The 14037-nt window shown below is 58.1% G+C and overlaps 5 protein-coding genes across 5 annotated transcripts; 2 read left to right on the plus strand and 3 right to left on the minus strand.

The window, feature by feature from the left end:
- Nucleotides 1-595: 595 nt before the first annotated feature.
- Nucleotides 596-1129, plus strand: TRAVEDRAFT_131697 (uncharacterized protein; the record flags this gene model as incomplete). Its single annotated transcript, XM_008043908.1, has 1 exon — nt 596-1129. A coding segment is annotated over one exon (534 nt), but the record flags the coding sequence as incomplete, so codon positions are not given.
- A 35-nt stretch (nt 1130-1164) lies between these two features.
- On the minus strand, nt 1165-2544 carry TRAVEDRAFT_50743 (uncharacterized protein; the record flags this gene model as incomplete). Its single annotated transcript, XM_008043691.1, has 5 exons — nt 1165-1527; nt 1576-1719; nt 1775-2130; nt 2193-2262; nt 2320-2544. 5 exons carry the CDS (start codon nt 2542-2544, stop codon nt 1165-1167), a joined length of 1158 nt encoding a protein of 385 aa, XP_008041882.1.
- A 481-nt stretch (nt 2545-3025) lies between these two features.
- On the minus strand, nt 3026-4851 carry TRAVEDRAFT_130750 (glyoxal oxidase precursor; the record flags this gene model as incomplete). Its single annotated transcript, XM_008043909.1, has 4 exons — nt 3026-3258; nt 3315-4111; nt 4161-4498; nt 4558-4851. 4 exons carry the CDS (start codon nt 4849-4851, stop codon nt 3026-3028), a joined length of 1662 nt encoding a protein of 553 aa, XP_008042100.1.
- Nucleotides 4852-7123: 2272 nt separating this feature from the next.
- On the minus strand, nt 7124-10402 carry TRAVEDRAFT_22560 (uncharacterized protein; the record flags this gene model as incomplete). Its single annotated transcript, XM_008043498.1, has 8 exons — nt 7124-8380; nt 8588-8842; nt 8901-8968; nt 9395-9413; nt 9521-9791; nt 9884-9930; nt 9983-10127; nt 10185-10402. 8 exons carry the CDS (start codon nt 10400-10402, stop codon nt 7124-7126), a joined length of 2280 nt encoding a protein of 759 aa, XP_008041689.1.
- Nucleotides 10403-12448: 2046 nt separating this feature from the next.
- TRAVEDRAFT_60179 (FMN-linked oxidoreductase) lies at nt 12449-13863 on the plus strand (the record flags this gene model as incomplete). The annotated part of the gene is made up of 4 exons (XM_008043910.1): nt 12449-12613; nt 12668-12731; nt 12783-13779; nt 13857-13863. 4 exons carry the CDS (start codon nt 12449-12451, stop codon nt 13861-13863), a joined length of 1233 nt encoding a protein of 410 aa, XP_008042101.1.
- Between the last annotated feature and the right edge of the window lie 174 nt (nt 13864-14037).

The following is a 14037-nucleotide window of genomic DNA, read 5'->3' on the forward strand; positions in this document are numbered from 1 at the left end:
TACAAGCCGGTTGTCCAGGGGGCGTGCGGAGATATCAGACTTGCAGTAGTCCCATATCCAGCTTGTATCCACTGCTGCCCAGGCCATATCTCCACCACCAGGGCAGCTATTGATGCGAACTAAAATGCGCATGGTAGCCCTGATTATAGGCTATAATAAGGTCCCTTGTATCCAGATAAGAGGTCAGGTGGTTGGGTGTCCATGGCCCTTGCACCAGGAGGCACTAGCCAGAGCATCATTTTTTCGAAGGTGCACAGCCACAATCGCATCAGATTCGGGTAGCCCTCAATCAGGGCTATCGGAAAACACCAAGATATACCCTTGTATCCAGGCTCGTTGAGGAGATACAAGCTTGTATTCAACCTTGTATCCAGCCAATACCCTTGTATCTGCTTGTATTCATGCGATTGTGGGCCGTACAGGATAGCTACCACCCTGAAACCACCTGCATCGTGTAGCCATGCTTCTAGGCTACCAGAAAACCCCTGGATACAAGCCTGTTGTCCAGGTCGTTGTGGCGGTAGAGCCCTAACACTGACCTTGTATCCACCTTGTATCTGGCCACTGAGCTCAGTGGCCGGTTTTATAGAGATAGGCTTATAACGGGCACAAGAAGTATCATGCGCTCAAGTTCCAGGCGGTGATGCTACCAAACGGGATGTTCGGGCATCTGTTTGGACCGTTTGAAGGCCGGCGAAACGATAACTTCCTCCTTCACGCTAGCAAGCTCCTCGAGAAGTGTGCTCGCTTTGCTATATGGCCAGGCTCATCAGAGAACTCCCCGCTCGAGCAACGGTATTTCCAGCTCTTCGGTGATGCAGCTTACGGGATCTCTCCGCAGCTCATCAGTCCATTTGCGGGAGCTCGGCCACGGACGGAGGAGGAGGAACAGTGGAATGTGGCGATGGGTTTGGTGCGGGTCCAGGTTGAGCATGGGTTTGGTTTGGTGACAAGTACGTGGCAGTACTTGAACGCCAACTGGAAGATGCATGTGTACTCGTCACCGGTTGGGAGATATTACCGTGTTGGTGTACTTCTCACTAACATCCTCAACTGCTACCGCCCTAACCAAGTGTCGCAATATTTTGATTGTGAACCCCCATCGATTACCGAGTACTTGCACCACTGAAATGAATGTATTTGTACTACTGGATAATACACAAACTACTGTGCAGTATCAGAGCGGGACAGTCTCTGCGCAACAACAGTAGCAAGGTTCTCTAAAACACGTAGGCATCGATCATTAGTTGCCTGCATCTGTGTCAGCACCTGCTTCTGGAACTCCTCCTGACGCTGCTGGCCTGCAGCGATGACCTCGACAAGCTTCTGAGTGGTATCCCGCTGTTCGAAGGATGAAGTTGTGGAGCTGGCGGACTTCGCAAGACGGCCCCGCTTTGGCGGCTGAGCTGGGGGTCGGTTCTCTGCGTCCGACTCCGACTCCGTATCTTCACCACGCTTGCGCTTGCGGAAGGTGGCCAACGAAGCCGAACGGATGGCCTCTCCGCCGATGCGGTCGTCTTCAGCTTTCTGCAGATATGTGAGTGGTCGCTACAATTCAATCGCAAACAAGCGCACCTTCTGGGCCTTCGCTTTCTCCTCCTCAGTCGCATGCTCAGCCATCGCCTTGAGCTCCGAAGCGCGATCGAGCAAGGCGGCGAGCGCATGCTTCGTGCTGTCTGAGAGATCGTTGATGATGCGTCCCTGGGCACAGTTGTTGTCCTGTGACACTGGGTCAGTACAGCCTGTGGCAGCAAGAAGTTCAGCAGTCCCATACCGCTTGCCATGCAATCATGGCATCCATCTTGTTCCGGATGGTCCCGACGCTGGCCCCGAGGAACTTCTGCTGCTTCTGAAGGGTCTCCAGAATCGTTTGCCAGGCCTTGCCCTTCTGACGATATGCAGCACCCCACGGGTTGACATCGATTGCAACACGAACGAGGGCTTCGTGATCTGCAGACGAGTAGGTCATGCGTGGCTTCCGGAGGCATGTCTTCTGGGGCTCTTCCTCTGCATCCGAGCCGCCACTACCCTCCGAAGCCACATCATGCCAGTTCCCCGGTTCTCCATCGATGGCCGAGAGGGGAGAGGAGAACCGTGCATGCGCACCAGTGGCAGGAGATGCAAATGAACCTTGAGCAGCATCCACTTGGTGGTCAGCCAACCCCAGGCTTGCACAGTGCATTGAAACAGACTCACCTGCACTGTTGTGAGACCTCTCACCATAGTTATAGCCGTAGCCAGTAGTGACACCAGATAGGGACGCTTATAGGTAGCCCAGTTGAATGGCTTGGTGATAAGATTCCAAGGCATACTACTCACCTGCACTCCCTGAGCCTCAGAGACAGATCTCCCCTGCTTAGACCTCATAGCCGCAAATGCTTCGTAGTCGAAGTCGAGCTCGAGATCGTCGCCAGCGCCGTACGCAGTCAAGTACGGGAGATACTCGGGCGGCAGGTCCCCGTAGGCCGGGTGGCCGCCGCCGGGGTGGTTTCGGGTGCTGTTGATGTAGGTGTCGTCTTTCGCAGTCGTAGAGTTGTTGTTCATAAGCAGTGTACAGTCAGAGTGGTCAAAAGAGGAGCAGAATCTTGTTGATAGAGAGAGAGAAACCGTGCACGACGACGCGTCGCGTCGCGACTGTTGGGCGTCTATTCCGGGCCGTGGACGAGGCCGGCAACGGACCCGGACCCCGCCGCTCCACTTCGTGCAAAGTTCGTGAAAAGTGGGGCGCTCCATAATGTAATGTAAAGCGACTTTTCATTACTTCAAAATCACTCTATTAACCTCTCGTGGTAGGAGGCGTACATGCATAGGCGCCCATTTCGCCTCGCTTGAAAGGCTCACGCTCAATTCGGCGTAGTACTTGCTTGCTCCCACCATATTAACATGTAACCCCAGCGGCATATGATAAAAGTACAACAGGTCGCTCCGACTGAATGTTCATTATCACAAAGACTCGCTAAGTACAAGTCGAAGAAACACCGCGAACTATCGTACAGATCCCGCTTTACCTTCCAAGACTACCAACTTACTCCAGCGTGGGGGGCGAGTTCCCACTGCCCATCATAACCCACGCGCCCTCGCTCGTCACGTCATCGACCGTCAAGAACACAGTCGCGGGGCCCGGCGGGAACACGCGCCCGTTCGGAGGCGTCGTAAACGTGAGCGACTTGCGGTCGGGCGAGATAGTCGCGTCCATGAACACCAGACGCGCACTCGAGTGGAATGCGTGTGTCGAGAACCCGAGGTCCATCAGCGAGACTGCGTGTAAACTAAGTCAGTAGAAGCATCTCAAACGCATGTAGCTGAAGACGCACCTTGGACCTTCGCGCCCGGCCGCGTGAGCGCGAACGGCAGCGAGATAGGGACAGTGACCTTCTTATCGAACGCAAGCTTCTTCGGCGTCGCCCCAATCTTCGGCCGATCCGCGAACATGAACGGCGGGTCAAGCGTCTGCACGCGGAACTCGCTCGGGAACTTGATGCCGGGCCCGACCGTCGTGTTCATGTTCGGGTTGCTGCCGGCGATGAGGAAATTGCCCTGCGGCGTGAGGTTGATGCTCGAGTGGTACACGCGCGCGATCCCGCTCGACGGCATTCCCGCGTTACTAATGCGCCGTCCGAGAGGGGCGGTCGGCGTGTACAGCGACGGCACGAGCACCGCGTGGTCCGCATTCGAGTTCCCGACGGGATCGCCGACGCTTGCAACGGCAGCGAAACCGGTGCCCGCGCCGTTCGCGATGAGCACCTGGCCGTTCGGGAGGTGCACGAGCTCAGGCATGGTGCGCCCCTCGAGCATGTGCTCGACCTCCCAGCCCCTCGCGATGCCGGCCTCATCAAGCCGGATGCGCGAGCACTGCGTCGTCGCCGGCATCTGGGAGGAGAGGAGGAGCGGGTCGATGGTGTCGGTCTGTGTGCCACCGCAGACGAGGACCTCGGGGATGAAGTCCGGCGGGGAGAGCGGGAGGAGGATCGCGGAGCCGTCGATAGGGTTGGTGACGCGGACATTGTTCGGGATGTCGGGCAGGATGCGCTCGGTGTTCGCCTCGATGTCGTAGATGATGGACTGGTTGTTGGCCACGATGAACACCTTGCCGTCCGGCAATGCGAAGGCTCTGTACGAAAAGTCAGTTTGTGTATGTCGCAGCCAGACTGCAGACGTACCGCGGGAAGAGGTTCGCCGGAAGACTCCTGTTCAGGAACTCGGATGGCCGCGGAGTGTCCTCCTTGAGCGGGAAGAACTCGTAGCTGAGCGCGGGGTCGGTGTTGTAGAAGGGCGTCGACTCATGGATCCCGCCGATGATCAGAAGACTGCCGTCGAAAATGCGGATAGCAGTCGTGTACCACCGCTTCACGAGCAAGTGCAGGGCGTCCGGGTTGTCGAAGAGCGTGCAGCCCTCGCCGGTCGGAGATTCGCATGGCTCAAAGACGCGAATGGCTTGGTTCCCGGGATGGATGGCCGGGTTTCCGGGGAAGCCGGACGGGTCACCGCCGACGCTGACCTGTTGGGATCCGGCGTCAGTGTTCCGCTTCGCAGACGGTCGCAGTGAGGCATGCATACCATGCTACCGTTGCTGATGAGCGCACCGCTGCCGCAAAAGGAGTTGCTGAAGACATCGAGCGGCCGGACGGTGCTGCTCTCCAGGTTCCAGAGCGCGCCCCATGCAGAGTGGTTGTTAATCTGGAGCGGGTCGTTCGTGGCGCGATCGAAGAAGAGCACGAGGGTAGGGGAGACGACGATGGCCTCGAGCGCGACAATGCCCGAGGTCTGTGCCTTGAGATCGAAGCGCCAGCCGGGCGCGGACGGCGCGGCGGCGGCGAGGGTCGCGAGGGGTGGGAGGAGGGCGAACTTCATGGTCTCGCGTAGTTGTGGGGGCACGCGGGTAGGTAGGTGCGCCTACGCTGCTGCTCGTAGCACTTCGCGAAGGTCTTTTAAGCTCATGAACAGGGTTTGAGGGCTCGAGCGTGTTATGCAATCGTTGACCTTAGAAGCAGAAGCAAAGGAGTCAATGCAAGGAGGCTGGAACGGGCAACGAGCTGTCAAATACCTCACACGCCCAGTAAATTTATCCCATGGGCGTGTCCGCACTCACAGCGGGAAGGACGACTGCGGTGCGCGGCGTGGTCAATCCGGTTACATCTATGGTGGGCGAACTTGGCGATTTGGGTTGGCCGTTGGAGAAAGTCCGGGTAGGTCTGATGCGGAAGAGGGGAGGCATGCGAGAGCACAAAGTCTCCGAGCAGATGCGGACCTATGAGCGGACGACCGTGCTACGAAGGAGACACGCTAAGGAGCGGGCTACAGTCAGAGGACGAGCGTCGAGTACTTCCCTGGCGAAAGCGGATGCGACGGTGTCCCAGATCCCACGAGGCTCACGGCATGTGCCCATTCACAGAGTAGTCCTCGAGCAGGAACCGTTCACTCGCCAAGAGATTCGCTCCGGTTGAAGCAGTCCCCTTGCGAATATGGCCGTCGCGTGTCTGATAGGCACCCTCAACGCCGTCGGTTGCAGACGGGCGGAGGACCTACAATACAGAGCGCGCTCACCCTGTTCTCGCGCCTTTCAGACGCCGGGAAGACGCGGAGCTCCGAAGGTCTCTGACCTGGCCTCAGAAGGGTATCGAGCTCGAGCAAACGGTATAGCGCAGCAGGTCGTCGTTACTGTTGCGGTTTTTATCCCCGATTTTGATTGGCCAGTGCTTTCCGGGAGGTGCTAGTGGTGTGAGACGGGTTAAGGGCCGAGACGCAGGCGGTGTCGCGGTTCCAGAGCAACCCGAGGCAGAGATCAGCGAGGAGGGCGAGCAAGGGAGATGAGCAGGCAGGCTGGAGTGCGTGGAGTACACGCTGCGATGCGAGAATGGCGAGCCTCGCCGAGTGCGCAGACGTGATTATGGGGGTGTGTCAGCGCGCACACATCTCCGTGGCGAGCCCATCGTCCTGCTCGTCCACGAGAATACGCACGGTGGCGTCGCGGGCGTACGGGATGTACGAAGCACCGCAATGGCAAGCTGTCAGCGATCGCGGCAGTACGAGCGAAATAGAGCACATACGAGTCTGCGCGCGATTTTCACGATGTCCTGCGGACTTTGGACCATCCTGCGAGATCTTGTTTCTACGTGATGCTCGAGGAGAGATGCGTGTGGGCGCCTATCCGAGTCGGCTTGAGCAGGAGAATCGGCGGAAACTCCTCGCAGCCATCGCGGGCGACCTTGTGAACCAGTGGTGTAGATACTTGTGTCAGTGAATGTGTAGCTACAACGGTCGCAAACTGGTCGGACGAGATTTGGATCGACCTGGGCGGATTCGGAAAAGAGTCAGATTGAGATTGGCGGCCAACTGCCCGAAAAAGGGTGTGTACGAGAGGGGCGAGGAACATCCGGAGCGAGTGTTCTGTATTCAATAAAGTGCCCGAAATGCGCGATACGGACGCGAGAGAAGTTGACTTAACGGTCAGGGGACGGTGTTTCGCGCGGCATACACAGGCACGGCGGATTCTCCCCGCGGAAACGACCCCGCGGGTTGTGCATGGACCTACTGGATGCAGTTGTGCATCCCCGCACGAGGGCGACGAGGGGCGCGGGGCGAATGGACGAAAATCGCGATGTGCGAACGTACCTGTCGCTGTTCTAAGCCATATCGGCGGGACTGTGCTCGCGCAGCTAGCGCGGACAAGTTTCATGCGGAATGCAGTGAGTTCAGAGGATATCGGTGGCGGAAAAGAGGTCGGGCGAGACAAGCAGAAGCAGGGAGACGTGCGAGGAGCACACCAGACTGTGAAGGGCGAGTACATAGAGGTTACAGAAGATGCTCCATACAGGCAGCAGTTAAGGACGGAGAGCACAAGCACTAGTAGAACAAGATTTGCACCAGAGAGAACAGCTCCGAGAGGGCAGGGTAAGTCAGATTTCCGGGAGCGTTTATGTGCGGTCATGGTGGAAGAGAGGGCGCGTGAGTGGTAGGCGCCTATCGACTCGTACTCGGAGGACGACAAAACATAGCAGAATATATGACATACGAACTGTCAAGCTAGCGATACACCCTAAGGATACATACTACAATAGAGAACAGACTCCAGACAGGGTTATTAACTACAAGACACGGCCAATTTGTAAGGTACAAAGATGCCTCATGTGGAGGCACCGGCTTGCCGTTGCCGCGCCTTCCGCTCCTGCTCCCTCACCCGCACGAACTTCCAACGCATCCTGTTAGCTTGGCACCATAATGATCCCGGACCATCATCTTGATACACTTCTTTGAGCCCCGGAAAGAAGAGCGCGAGGTACGACGCCACTTGCACAGCATCTCGAATCGGCGACGAGCCCCCGACGCCGAGATACCGCAGCGCTGGAGTGCACTCCGGGACCTCTGCAGGCCGCTGCAGGTGTCGTCCGCCCAGCATCGGCTCATACTCGGGCACGACGCGCGCGTCCACGGGGAGGAACACGCGGCTCAAAACTGGGCATGCGCGCGCAAAAACTGCGAGGCCTTTTAATGTCACGAGAGGGCACGAGACAGGGAAAGAATCCGCGAGCGCCGCCTGCGGTGGGAAGTAGAGCCTTAAGTACTTGAGTGCGGGCCATGCGCGGGCGAGGGTGGCGAGTGTTGCATCATCGAGGAGCACCGAGCACCAGCCTTCGATATGCACGTAGGTGATGGCGGCGAGGGCGGCGAGCGGGAGCATGGCTGCGGCGCTCACAATTGTGGGTCCTGGAGGCAGGCCGGCTAGTTGGTTACCGGAGAAGATCTTGAGGCTTCGTAAGGCGGGGCCGCCGGAAAGCTGGCCTACCGCTGCGAGCAGGTCCTCAAGTACGGGAGCCTCCGAGGGATGGGATCGGTTCTCGATTGAGAGCTCTCGAAGGACCGTTGAGGAGATCGTCCTAAGAAATGCCGCGCACCATACGAAGCAGTTGGTATGAATCTCCACGTTGACCAGCGAAGGGAAGCGGTCGGTATGCCCGCCGGTATATGAAAATCTGGTCGTGTTGTGGCCCGCGGGTTTTGTCATGATTATGATACTGGCCAGACTCGGCAGCGAGGCGAGGTGCTCGACCGCTTCTGGCAGGAGCTCGAGATCGGGAGCCTTGAAGGATGTGAGGTGCCGGAGTCCTCGGATTTCCCCGCCGAGCCACAATGGCTTGTCGTCGTTGATCTTGCGTGTAGCCACTGAGATCCTGATCCGGAGTATATCGGGAGCCCCGCGGGAGAGCTCAGAGAAAATGCGCAGAGTAGGCGCAGGGTCTACGCGCGTCGGGCGTACCGAGAGCGTGGCGTACTTCAGCTTGGGTCCAACGAGGATGTCCGTCGCCCATACGGAGTCGTCGAAGTTCGGCCTCGAGGTCACCTCGCTGTGCGCCAGCCAGGTGACATTAGGGAGGAGCGGGCCCTGGATAGCGTCTCGAAGGCTAATCCATGTCAGCTCACAGATAATTGCATTGTGAGGTTTGGTGTAACTTCGTTTTGGATCAACTGATTTGACCCGGTTAGCAAAAATACGCATCTGAACGAGGTCGTCCGGCCTGGGGGTACGACGGAACCTCTGCAAGACATGTCTAAGAGAATGGACACAGTATATATGCACAAGAAAACGCACCAGAACATATAGCGGACCCCTCTCTTCCGAGTCAGATACGACCACCTGATAGATCTCCCAGAGATCCGAGGGCAGGAGTCGTAGGAGCGGAGTAATTCCCGGGATACGGCTCCAAAGCGCATCGAGGGCGGGCTCGAGGAATATCTTTGCCGTACGCGCCAGCGACGCGAGTGTCTGAGTATCTCTGTCTTTACGAAGGTGGCCGCAAATGAGCGTCGCCATTTCTCGTGAGAAGCGGGGCGTGCGGTGGATAGTCTAGTGGTTGACGTTAGTGTTGCTGGCTAAACCCCACCACTTCGCATCGCTCACTCACCTGCGTCATATTTTTGAAGCTAGCGGTTGATATGAGCGAGGGAGTCGTGGAAAGGAGGGGAATGCACGCTGCAGCAGAGTGTAGGTCGTGGTAGAAGTGTGGGGAGTAACTCAGTCAGGCGGTCGGGATCTTATAGGAGAGAGAGAGCGCCGGAACGCGGAAGTGGTGGCTAAACGTCCGGCACACGGCCGCCGTCCGGTCGGACCCATTCTCCATTGTCGTCCCCGCCGGGCGGAGGTGGGACAATCAGGACGGGCCCTTGGCAACCCTCCACGACGGGGCGACGGAGTCGTAGGTACCTGCCGGCGCAGATTACCAATCAGGCTCCAGGAGGCGAACGGGAGGGCTCGTTAACTCGCACATCCTCTGACAAGGGTTGTTGTCGCAAACTCTTGGTGTATCTGAAATAAGATGAAAACAAAACATGATCTGAAAAGGATTCCGCCGGCATCAGCATCGCACTCGTCCGGAACGAAGATACACCAGAGACTTACATCTACTCCGGTACCGCCCCTTTAGCGATACAGTATCGGCCGTGACGCCTAGAACGCTCCCACCGCAACTCGTCAATCGCTCGCATCTTCCAGCACGCGCGGCGAATCAAACTCCAGAACGGATACGTATTTGTCGAATTGCACTTTGCGCTGACCTAGGCTGCGACGGCGCAGCCCTCCTTGCTCGGCGTCCACGTCCACGTCGTCTACACCGGAAGCCTCCGCCTCTGAATGGTCGAGCGTTTTATTGCGGGGGTGGGTGTTGTGGAGCGCCGGGGGAAGCGACTGCGCGCGGGAGCGCGGTTTGCCCTCGCGCGATTCGGCGCGGCGCGAGTCGCGAGCGTGGCGATGGTGCGAGATTGGCTTGCGGAGAGCGGGTCCGAGCGGCGCCGTGAAACTGTGGCGGGAATTCGAAGGGGTGATGATGACGGGCGGCGTGGTTCTGGGATGGGTGAGGTGACGGGGTCAGTCGTGAGAGGCTCCCAGAACGGTAGATGGAGCGGCGTGGAAGCGTCCTGCGTGGAGATCGCGGCTTCCTGAAAGAAAATTTGAGGCTGATGTGGTCGTATGCGCATATGGTAGACGTACGCATATCGAGGCGCGCAGTAGGACGGCTTCATCGTACAACGCGGCAACCTCTTTCGAAAGCCCAGAGCAAAGCGCGCGTAGCTGGTCGAAGTATGTTATTGCCTGGTAGCTCCGTAATGTGGCTTTTCGTGTATTCTTCTTGATACTGAATTGGTATATCAGGACAGTTATATGCGCTGAAATGGAGCCAGTGTCCGCTTACTTGTCGATGCGTTCCTGATACTCGCGGCGACACTTGAAGACGACGCCGTGCTGCGCAAGGTCGGAGAGTAGAGACTCGATATCAATCACGACAGCTTCAAGCTGGCGGAGAAGCGTCTGCGGAAGCCTCTTCTCGAGCCACTGTAAGACGATGGGGATGGCGCTGACAGTTCCGAGAATGCCGAAGACGACGCCGAGGATGTCAAATAACGTCGCCATATCGGTGCTATGCACTCAGTGCGAGGCCGTGGACTACGACGACGATCTGCCAGTGCTGGGTATTTGAAGGTTGTCGAGGGGCCTCGCGCGCCGTTGTGTGTCTCGGAGCGCCGATGATACCATCGTCGCGAGGCAATGCCGATGTTCATGTAAGTAGAGAGCTGGAGATTGGCAAGCGCTGTGTAATTTGCGCATGAAGGCCTATTCATAGATACTAGAGACAGTGAGTACGCGCGAAGTTTATTTAGACGGCGTGCAAAGGGACGTACGTCCCGTCCCGCATAGAGGAGCTCTTAGCGGGCTCAATATGCGCTTCGGAATTTCTGCGATATTTCGCTTATGTTGAAAGCCTGGAGGTATGGGTCGAGCGTCCTGCGGACCGTAGATGTTCCGCACGCTCGAGGGCAGTGTTCATAGGGTGTCGCGTGTGCATAAGGCCGAAGTTGCCGTGTAACGAGTTGCCTCATGGTTCTAGGGGTTTAGTGATATGAGCTATGGGTTCAGAAAAAAGCAGCTATGGCATACTGTGACTGTTTTGACCGCTCACAAATCCGGAACTGACAGCTGTCGATATCCTTGGTGGTGGACAGTGTGGAACCTGGAAGAGGTGGGGTGCCCGATATGGCAGGCAGTCGGTGCGTTATCTAAGAGATAACGCCAGATCTACGGGCGTTCAATCTCGATGGGCTCGCTCTTTCTCTTCCTCCTCCTCCTCCCACCTGCCGTTCCTCATTCCCACCACCTAGGCTTGATATCATGCAGCAACCGCTCGGAAAGATCCAGGATTCAACAGGCCTCGCGCCCTCGTACCCCAGCAAGACGCTGTAGCTGCTTCTTGGCACTCCTCGGCACTCCTCGGACCATTCTTGTTATCTGCTCTCCGGACTAGGCCATCCTGCCTTCTCACCGTGAAAGGCCGAGATGCAGAAGAGCGCGACGTATGTGGGGATGAAGTCTTAGGCCCATAGAGGTACCTAGGTGAGCTCAGTGACATCGTCTTGCGAGGCTTTTTCTTCGTCTGCGTCTGTGTATGTTATACGCACGTCCTGCTCTTCAATCTATCGTTACACGACGAATTTCTTTGGGAACATTTCCACAGTCGGAAGTACTCAGTGAACTTCCTTTCAATCTCTGAAGCCTATCTTCATGCAACGCCCGTGCATGTCATCCTCCTATCGGGGCGCCCGGTCTCACCTCAGCGTAAAGGACAAGGCGGTTGCTTGACAATGGCCGACTGGACGAACGGCCCTTCGAATGACGTGCGTACTTCTCTCCCAGGTGACCAATGGGCCCATCCGCATAATTCGTCACTTCACGGCCTGCCTCTGCCAACTACCGCCCTCCGACCGGTATGTCATCGCGAGTAGTACATCTCATGCGCTATCATCATAGCTAACTAAGCCTGCAGTACTACGCGCGCGGACGTAGGTAAATGAGTGATGAATTGGTACCCGCCGACGATAGCCATCGACGCTGGGCAGTAGTGCATGCATGTAAGGCGGGTAAAAGGAGACTTACAAGCTATCTGCAAGTGCGTTGCCCACGTCGCATGCGCAAGTGTAGCGGCCTATTGCAATGGCGCACTCGCCATTCCGGGATGTGAAGATGTCAGTCTTTCCATGCCCGCGTTGCCTTCGTCCTCGACTCCCACCAGTCGAGCTCAATGTCCCGCGTTCTCTTCCGTGAACTCCGGCCGCATCTACTACTATAGCTCTCGTTCACCGTACTATGCCGCATCGCTCTATGTTTGCACCACGGAGACTGGTCAAAATGAAATCGGTATGTTCTTCCGCATCCAGAGCTGATCGAGCACTTCTGGCTTACAAACATTCCCAGAACACGCTTTACTAAGCCATGTCGCCAGGCGCGAAGCTCGTCTGCACGGCGCCCGACCTTCCTTCGCGTTCCTTTTCTCTTTCCGGGGCCTTCGTGTCGCTCCCGTACGCGTTTTCCCACATTTTGCGTTCGCGCTATATAAGTTGCCTCGTTCTGTGGACACGCTCGAATTCCATCTCCCTTCGTTGAGAACTTCGCCCGCTATACGCCATGCCTCCGCAGTTTAACGCACCCGCCCCCAACACTTCCTACTTCACTCCGGCCCAGTACCCGGTCGCCGGTACCGCGCTCGACCCCCAGCCGGACGGGAGGCCGATCCCGCTCCTGTTCAAACCCCTCAAGATCCGCGGTGTTGAGTTTCAGAACCGTATCTGGGCCAGTAGGTGTGCTATCACCATTTGATCGCGCGCACTTACATGGCTCGCGCAGCTCTCCCCACTCTGCCAATACTCTTCCGAAGATGGCATAGTGCAGGAGTGGCAGCACGCTCACCGTAAGTTCTCCCTTCTCACTTGCTCGTGCGCGCACTCACTCTACGGCGTAGTTGGCGGCATCTTCACGCGCGGACCCGGCCTCACCGTCGTTGAAGCCACCGCCGTCCTCCCGGAGGGCCGCATCACGCCCGAATGCGCCGGGATCTGGAACGACACGCAAGCCGCCGCATGGGCGAAGATCGTCGAGTTCGCGCATTCGCAGGGCCAGAAGGTCGCCATCCAACTCGCGCACGCCGGCCGCAAAGCCTCCACCCTCGCGCCGTTCGTCAACTCTGGGCGCGTCGCGGACGAGGCCGCGGGCGGGTGGCCCGACGACGTCTGGGGACCGAGCACTATCCCGTTCGCCGAGCAGTACCCGCGTCCGAAGGCGCTCACGAAGGAGGGCATTAAGCGGATCGTGGCTGGGTTCGTCGCCGCCGCGAAGCGCGCACTGCGTGCGGGCTTCGACGTCATCGAGGTGCACGGCGCGCATGGGTACCTGATCAGCTCGTTCCTGAGCCCGACGAGCAACGACCGCACGGACGAGTACGGCGGGAGCTTCGAGAACCGCGTGCGGCTCACGCTCGAGGTCGTCGACGCGGTGCGCGCGGTGATCCCGCCGACGATGCCGCTGCTGTTCCGCGTGAGCGCGAGCGAGTGGCTCGAGGAGGTGTTCCCCGACAAGCCATCGTGGCGCTCGGAGGACACAGTGCGCCTCGCCGGGCTGCTCGCGGAGCACGGCGTCGACCTGCTCGATGTTTCGTCAAGCGGGAACCACCCCGCACAGAAGATCAAGTCGGGGCCGGCGTATCAGGCGCACTTCGCTGAGGCGGTGAAGAAGGCGCACGGGGACAAGATCCTCGTCGGCGCGGTTGGGACGCTCGAGAGCGGGCAAGTCGCGCAGGGCGTACTCGAGAAGGGCCAGGCGGACGTCGCGTTTGTCGGGCGGATGTTCCAGAAGAACCCGGGGCTCGTGTGGTCCTTCGCGGACGACCTCGGGGTAGATATCCACGTCGCGGGCCAAATTAGCTGGGGCTTCAAGGGACGCGCGCGGAAGAACGTCAACAAGTGCGTCATTGCCGTCCTTGCTTCTGGGATCTTCGCTGACCTCTCTGTTCCAGGTTGTAAATGTTTGCGTGCGCGAGCAATTAGCTCCCATGCACCCGTCAGCGTATCAAATAGAGTGTAAACCCAGGGTAATACGTGTCCCGACCCCTGCCGTTAGCAGAACTGCTTGCTGTCCTCAGCGCCTGATTTCTTCGCGCCTGCCGCGCCCTCTATGGCGGTATAGCAATGCATCATCCCCGCGCGCTGCTTGCTCGAACG

This window comes from Trametes versicolor (assembly GCF_000271585.1).
Source record: "Trametes versicolor FP-101664 SS1 unplaced genomic scaffold TRAVEscaffold_10, whole genome shotgun sequence".
NCBI lineage: Eukaryota > Fungi > Basidiomycota > Agaricomycetes > Polyporales > Polyporaceae > Trametes > Trametes versicolor.